We start from the raw sequence: 8,388 nt of genomic DNA, 5'->3' as shown, positions 1-8,388 counted from the left end.
TAGGTGTGGCCACATTGTGCCGCTGGATTATTCATGTATAGCCCCATTGTCTCAAAAATAAAAAGCTTAATAGACAAATAACAGGTCCCTTCGGTTGAACCTAGGTCTCAAAAGAACTTTTCATAGTAGCACAGAGTACTGTGTCTTATATTGGTTCATGAGCCTAAGATAGTGCAGTCAAGTTGAGTTCATTTTCACAAAAATAAAAGATGTAATATTCAAGTGGGCTTCTTCAGATGTATTTTCAACTGCTCATGATCCTGAATCAAAACCATTCAATCCTTCTTATATATCCTCATAAAACAAGACTCACAATACACTAAATTATTTAGAAGATAGAAGAGGCTTTTCACATCTGCAACCCGATGACTCAAATTGATTCTTAAGCCCTAACTCTGAGCCATTCATTACCGCTGAACCAACTGATAAATGTACAGTGAGCTTACGCACTAATAAGGAATCTCTTTTATTTGAAACAATTTTCCAGAACAAATTATTTTAGGGTGATATGTTTTTTTTTTAATTACAACAGTAATACCTAAAGTAAGAGAGGACAGTGAGTGTTCACATTTTTTCTCTCGGAGAACTGCTCATTAAATTGGTATGATCATTGTTTTTGTTTGTCCGGATCATCGAAATAAATCCTATGTTCAATCTTACATAAAATAATAGATTTTCAATGAAACGAAAATTAACTGGAGCTCTTCTTAAACTTTTACAGGCAAGATGGGGGGTGGGTGACTTATTAGTTTTCGCCGCCGTATTTTTCTCTATCACAAATATGTCACGATTGTTTTTTGGAAATTAGACCTATAAACGCAACAAAGTTACTGGTTCTTTGTGCATCAAGCACGAAAGAAGCATATAATACAGGCTATGTAATTTTATTCAGTCCAATCGACAAAAAATACCCAGAATAGTTCAAGTAAGCGGGCCGCATGAGAAGAGACGGCATGGCAATCGGCGAGTACCCACCCGTGGCATAGATCATCCCATAAGCTATAATAAGCATAAACTGCAATAAAAAGGGCAGCCAATAAAAAACTTTTGGTTGATTATACAAACCAAGCTGAAGCATTCAGAGAGAAATAAGTACACTGTCTGATTTCTACTAAGGCAAAGTATTACCCGTCCCTCAGGTAAGCCTTGAAAAATAATAATAATACAATGAAAACTGATTAATTTAAATATTAATCTGTTTGAGCATATAATAAAAAAACATGAGGCACATAATTTAGAAAACGAAAAAAAAATGTATTAAAATAAGTTTAAATTTTAACAAAACAAAACACATTGCTTATGCATAATAATTCAAATTTGCTTTCTTCTTTGCTTGAACCTCCAATATTGCATCCATAAAATCTTCATGTGTCACAACTGATGCGTTACGTCTTAAGGCAATCATGCCCTGGAATAATAAAAGATTATTTTTATTTTATTATTTTTTTTAATAAATTATTTAAGGTGCGTCAACATCTTATTGGCGCCCAGTGCTTTTTTCAGTGCACTGCCGGCCTCCGGACAGTGTTCTCTCGTTATATCAGCGGCCAGTGAGCTGTAAGAAAAAATCTAGAGACCTGCCGCTGGATTCTAAACCGGGATTACCACGTGGGAATCCACTACGCTAACCACGTTGCTAATCCCTTCCCTCTTACTGATTATTAATAAGTAATATTAAGTAAATTAACGTTTTGCGTTCAGTTAGCTGCAGCAAATAAAACAAATTGTGAATTGAAAGTACGCATTTATCATCCCTGTGAGTTCTAAGAAATTTGAGATAAATAATCAACCATCATACTTACAGCTTCCACACAAACAGCTTTACATTGGGCACCATTAAAATCATCCGTTGATCTGGCCAACTCTTCAAAATTAACGTCGGCGCTTATGTTCATTTTACGAGAATGAATCTGCATAATTCGTGCTCGGGCGTCCTCGTTAGGATGTGGGAACTCTATCTTACGATCTAATCGTCCAGATCTCAGCAAAGCTGGATCCAAAATATCTACACGATTTGTAGCGGCTATTACCTGTACATAAAACAGGAACAAAAGATTATACACGTTGTTAACGTCTCAGTATACCCTGAGAGGATGTGGTAAAACTTTTAGGCAGGATATCTCCTGCTCTATTAAGCAGACTTCTAGTCTGCTTTATTGGTGGCAATCAAAGTTCACGTGTTATAGTCTGATTTATCCACCATACAAGCACCCAGACTAGGCTCTTAGCTTTAGAGCTGATTCCATTTCTGAGATAAAGACTAAATAAAAGTGATGGAACTAGGAGTTGTTTACCTTAATATCGGCAGTACTGGAAAATCCATCTAACTGGTTCAACAATTCTAACATCGTTCTTTGTACCTCACGATCACCAGCTTTCTCTGAGTCAAATCGTTTGGTGCCAATAGCGTCCAATTCATCTATAAAGATTATAGCAGGAGCTTTCTCTTTTGCTAATGCAAAAGCATCTCGTACTAATTTTGCACCATCACCAATGAACATTTGCACCAATTGAGGGCCAGCTAATTTCAAAAACGTGGACTTAGTCTGAGCTGCGCAAGCCCTCGCTAATAATGTTTTGCCTGGAAAGAAATAATAACATAAAACTAAGGGTTTTAAAGGAAATGCAGACGATATCGATATAGTGTCAATATCTATGAGAGAAATGGAAAAAGCATTTAAATGTTTATTAACATTTAGCATAGAAGCCACCGCAAGAGTTTTTGGTCTAGAAATAAACCGGACAAAAACAAAATACTTGAAGTCCGGATGCGTAGGCCCCCCAGACATTACCATTGGTCCGTATACTTTTGAGTGGGTAGACCAATTTATCTATCTGGGCTCATAAATAAACGTCCAGAATGACATTTCCCGAGAGTTAGGAAGGAGGATTGCTGCAGCCAATTGATGCTATTTTGGGCTTAGCAAACATCTCCGGTATAACCTGATCTCAAGAAAGACGAAGATGGGACTCTATAAAACAATGTTACGGCCAGTTCTCACCTATGGCTCGGAAACCTGGACCACTAGAAAGGCAGATGAAAAAAAGCTCCTGGCGTTTGAAAGAAAAATACTCCGCAAAATATATGGCCCAGTTAGGTACGGCAGATATGGAGAAAAGGAAAAACCAGGAGCTTTATAGCCTATATGAGGAAATGGATGTGGTAAGGTTCATAAAATTAGGAAAGCTAAGATGGGCAGGACACGTTATTCGAATGGAAGGCGAGATAGCCAGGAGAGTGCTGAAAGATGAGATCCACAGTCTAAGAAAGATTGGCCGGCCGAAGGCGAGGTGGATCGATGGTGTTGCCGCGGACGCAAGTTCATTACTTGGCGTCACGAACTGGATGGCTGCCGCACAAAATAGGGATGCCTGACGGAGGCTTATTGAGGAGACCCAGACTCACTAGTGGGTTGTTGTACCATTTAAGTAAGTTTAAAGGAAATCGTAAGCATTTGAGGTTACCAGGATATACTCCTGCGACTATGGTAGCCTTACTAACTAAATTTTAACGTTATACATTAAACATAGAATACAAAAAATATATATATTATACATAGAAACTATAGACTTGAATTACACTTTTAAGGCACTTTCTGAGTTTCAGTCGAAAGGAGCCCTAGCCATTACTGGACTGTAACAACTAATTGGCTATAACTGATGACCAGCTTCTCAGCAACAACGGCCGATGTCACCACTTAAAAATGGGGGATTGGCTGATAAGAGGTATTTTAAACCTCACCAACAGTGAAATACCACTAAAGGACGTTTTGTAGTCGACAGATTAGCCAACACCTCAATATATTACACACTATTCATTGATTCCACTATCAGGAAAATGAGGCTCCCTTGATTTTGAATAACAAGAAATCTCACAACCAGTACTGTACTGCAGTTCCAGCATAGCAAAGCTATGGTATACTGCGGTACTGGATTCGAGACCCAGACTAGCTCTTGGACTTTATTTAGTGATATTTATGAATTTATGGTAATGTACGTTTCCTAGTCGTTTCCATCCATCCGCTTAAATACGAACTTGGACGTCCGGCCACCAGAAAAAATTGGCATTACTTTTCTTATTTTTTATTACCAAGCCATCCATGAATGAGAGCTTAACTTTTTCTGGAGATGTGGAAGCGTTCACTGCCTCTACCTAAAACTGTGAGAAGAAATGAGGCTCCCACTAGTTCCTGGTATGGGTCACAAGGAACCTCAACCAGTACATGAGAATGGCAAGTTCCTGCGCGGTTAACAGATTAATTAAATGAACTCTTTAGTGGAAGATAACTAACCCTAAAAAAAAGGGGTAACGTTAGAAAACTTAGGCCAACATAAAGCCGAACTCCACATATAAGTAAGTTAAAAGTTAGTTTTAGAGGCGTACAAATCGTTTAAAATTCAAAGATGCACAAAGGTTACATTGTGGTATACATAAATAATAATAATTACCCGTGCCAGGCGGTCCATACAACAAGACGCCTTTAGGAGGCTGTATACCTAAATTTTCAAATTTTTCCTTGTGCGTCATAGGTAATACCACGGCTTCGATTAACTGAAAATATTCAGAAGGCATGAATATAAATCTAGAACTGTGGACAGATTCTTATCCAAAAATCCATTCTAGACTAACCTCCTGGATCTGTTTGTCTAGACCTCCAATGTCAGAATATTGCTCGGTAGGACGTTCATCCACTTCCATGGCCTTAACTCGTGCATCATATTCTGCAGGCAATGTCTCAAGAATTAAATAAGAATCTTTATTTACGCCTACCAAATCGCCAGGCTTCAATTTTTCAGCGTCCACTAAGCCAATTACTGGCAGGAAATATGTCTGAAAAGTAAACATTGTTTACAAGCTAGAAAAGAGTTCCAAGAACAAAAATAAATGATAGACATAAAAGCCTACTAAGGCCTGAGCCTTTCTGTAAAAGGGATGGCAAAAATTTTATATAATATTTGAAAGCTATTACTAATTCAACTTTAAAATTAAATTGTAACCATTAATACGGTCTCAATTTCACCATCTGTTAAAATTACGCAAAACAAAAATGATTAAATAACCAAATAGTAACCTTGCATGATTGAAGACACTTTCATATAATATTTATATTTATGACATAATATTTCATATAATACTGAAAAAGAATTACGTTCCTTCACTAAAATTAGTATTATGGCTTACTGTTTAGCGATTGCACTAAAATCTACATTTATCAACAAGTTGAAAAAAAAACCAGTCATAATAAAACCTAAATGAAAAAAGAAAGAAAATAGTTGTTTTATACGCTGTACTAGACTATAACCTACAATATAAAGTAAGCTAAGTTATATCTGAGGCTGCACGGTCAAATATAGCGAAAAATAACCTAGTAATCATATTTTTATCCATACACAATACTATTTTTTTAATTTAACACTGTAACTAGTATAAACGTGAATTTGGATTGTGAATACCTAGATCAACAACTATAGGCAATTACCATATGGAATTGTTTAACAGAATTGCCTAAATACCTCAAGCATATGGCTATTTCCATACACAACCTTATTTAAATACAAGATAAACATAATTATTAATATGCAAGGAAAAGAGATGGAAGGGATTTGCTCAATGAAAGCGCCACCGAGATCCCGGTTTTGATGGCGGCCCTTAGATTAGCTCCAAACTATATGTATAAGAAGGGCTAAAGTAGGTTGTGATAAATCACATAGGCTAGCTAACAGACTAACCTGTCTTGTAGAAGTTTTAATGACAGCACATTTTCCTTTACGCCTCGCGTCTAGATCCACAACAGCTCCGTCTTCTTCCGTCTCTTCGGGATCTACATCTAGCAACTGTTGGAAGGAATTTTATTAAACTGCTGCGGCTTGATAAACTATTGCTATTTGACAGACACTCATTAAAGCGTAATTCCAAGGCTTACCTCAATAACATTAGACACAAGATATGGCAGAGTCTTGTTCACTTTAATCTTCTCAGTATTTTCACGTATCTTTTCGTTCTGAGCTTGAAGTTCGTGCGAAACACGCAACAGTTCGCTTTTCATGATTTTGATTTCATTATCCAGCAATCTTGTACGACTTATGATTTCCTCAGTTGACATCCGACGAATTTCATCGGTGATGACATCCTGGCCAACAAAACACAAAATAAAATAAATTTGTGATACCAGAACATTGAAAGAAGGCAGTTCAAAGCAATTATCCAGTAACTTTGCTAACATGAAAAACAAAAAGTTACAGATATACTAACGAAAGATACGTTCTTGTGACTATTCTAAATATAAGTCAGTTAAATATTTAATTAGTTAGGGATGATTTTTAAATACAATAACAACCAACACTTTTCGTTTAATAGTAGATGTACCCAGATTTGGCGTTAAAGAATGACGTGACTTTGTACACCAGATCAGTTGCGGATACAGAAGGTGTTCATTAAGAGTTGAGAGCGTCGTAAAAAAAATGCAAAAACTTTGGGAATTGCAGAGAAAAGCTGCACTATAAATGGCATAAATAGCAATGTTTTAGTGATAGTTGACATTGAGATAAAGAAAGTAAAATTTTGGAGATTTTGTAAACCGTTCAAATTTGAAACCTTTATATCTCTATTCGTATTGTATCGATTTCAATGAACTCTAACCAATTGTAGAGAAAAGTCTACACTATAGCTGGTATAAATAGCAATGTTTTAGTGATACTAGTTATTGAGATATGGGAGGTTAAATTTTGAAGGTTTTGTAAATCGTTGAAATTTAAAACCTCTATATCTCTCTATTTTTCCGATATCATGGAATTCTTTACTGAATTGTAGATAGATGTAAGCTCTATAACTGGTATATAAAGCAATGTTTTAATGATATTAGTTATTCAGATATAGAAAGATAAACTTTGGAGGTTTTGCTAATCGTTCAAATTTCAAATATTAATGAAAAGTTAATACGGTAAGTGAAACGATGGGTACTTGCTTATTTGTGTTCCTTTTAACATTAAATCAACTAGTATACTTAACTTTTTAATGTGTACATTAAAATGTCCACGCCTCGGGTGCCTATTCTGCAGTTTATATGAATACTAGTATTTCTATTTGTACAGGCAATATAATTAAAATGAGATTTCCTTTATTACTCTTTATAATCTCTTGTAGCTAACTATTAGGTAACATTGCTTAGTTTTCTATCGTTTATCTTTCAAAAAAATATAACACATCTGCGTCTGTCATCTTCACAGGCACAGATATTCGGTATTCAGAAGGTGATCACGAGTAGATTTAAACTCTTCTGGACACTTGGACTTCTTTCAATCATGCATCTAAAGCAACGGTAGCCTTAGTCGTCTCAACCAAAAGCAACCCTTTCTGCACCGACTTAATGTCTACTAAAAAAACCCTTCTTAAATAACCAGAGTGACTTCACTATTTCATTAAACGTATTATTGCTTGCTTTAGAAGAGTTTAGATTTATTTCAGGCAAAAAAAAACAAAACTGATTAGATCAGGCAAGCCAGTAATTTTAAATTGTAAATACATAATACAAATAATTTATAAAACTACTTTATATGAGAAACGTACTTACATTTTTATCATCCCAGACTTTCTCTTCAGTTTTATTAGACATGTTAATGTCCACAACAGTCTTACTTATACTCAAATTTAAAAAAAATCAGAAAACTAAACCTAATAATAAATTTATAACACGATTTACAAACTAGATTAATTCAACTAACAAATAATTATCAGTTTAGTAAAACTCCACCTTTTTCTTGTATGAAATGACGGGACACTACCAGCTTAAAAGAATGCTGATCTAACGGCAGGAAGGTTGCATACAGGTTATTCAGACACTAGCATCCTATAAATATATGTTATACTATCAGCGAAAATTTATCAACATATATGGTATAAGTCGAATATCGCTAACTGTAATTAAAACAAAGATGTAAATTCATTTCGCATTTTAGATATCTTCAGAATCGAGAAACAATGATATTTGTATTTAAACATAAAAAAAAAATTACTGGGGTGCCGGATACAAAAAAAATATCTCGAATGCCCACTTACGTGAATTTCTCTTAACTATAAATTCACGAAACTTCAACTTACGAATTTCGCAATATGCTTAAGAATTCTAGCTTACCTTATACTTATACACATACATAAGTGGTAGATTTGGATATACACTGACAGTATAAAATGAGGCAGTTTGGAGAGGTATATTTTTACTTGTAATAAAGAGGTTTCCAACTTTTTTGGACCACTTACATTGAAGATATAGTACTTACTGAAGCCCATTAAAATTGATGAGATCTTATCTAGTGCTTCTTCAGGGCGAATGGAGTTAGTCTCGTAAGATTTTTTTGTTTTTTATTCATAACTGTACTGTGTACAAGTAA

General features: G+C 35.2%; 1 protein-coding gene across 1 annotated transcript; it reads right to left on the bottom strand.

Annotated features, from left to right (window-relative positions):
* Positions 1-1,232: 1,232 nt before the first annotated feature.
* Positions 1,233-7,813, bottom strand: Rpt5 (26S proteasome regulatory subunit Rpt5). Its single transcript, XM_074134753.1, has 8 exons — positions 7,572-7,813; positions 5,925-6,131; positions 5,731-5,835; positions 4,631-4,831; positions 4,450-4,552; positions 2,295-2,581; positions 1,803-2,030; positions 1,233-1,408 (listed from the first exon to the last, which is right to left on the bottom strand). The coding sequence occupies exons 1-8, from the start codon at positions 7,611-7,613 to the stop codon at positions 1,298-1,300; spliced, it is 1,284 nt and encodes a 427-aa protein (XP_073990854.1). The 5' UTR covers positions 7,614-7,813; the 3' UTR covers positions 1,233-1,297.
* Positions 7,814-8,388: the final 575 nt, after the last annotated feature.

Source organism: Rhodnius prolixus, unplaced genomic scaffold (genome assembly GCF_049639745.1).
Source record: "Rhodnius prolixus isolate KJV_2025 unplaced genomic scaffold, Rpr scaffold_28, whole genome shotgun sequence".
Taxonomy (NCBI): domain Eukaryota; kingdom Metazoa; phylum Arthropoda; class Insecta; order Hemiptera; family Reduviidae; genus Rhodnius; species Rhodnius prolixus.
The sequence above is the reverse complement of the archived record's forward strand: the minus strand, read 5'-3'. Positions and strand labels throughout refer to the sequence as shown.

What these genes read in the sequence shown, in the direction of transcription:
- Rpt5 (XM_074134753.1), bottom strand. Translation starts at nt 7,613, where the DNA reads ATGTCTAATAAAACTGAAGAGAAAGTCTGGGATGATAAAAAT. An exon ending in TTAAAACTTCTACAAGACAG is followed by an intron (nt 4,832 to 5,730) that starts GTTAGTCTGTTA and finishes TTTACTTTTCAG; the next exon opens with ACATATTTCCTGCCAGTAAT. An exon ending in CCAGTACTGCCGATATTAAG is followed by an intron (nt 2,031 to 2,294) that starts GTAAACAACTCC and finishes TTTTATGTACAG; the next exon opens with GTAATAGCCGCTACAAATCG.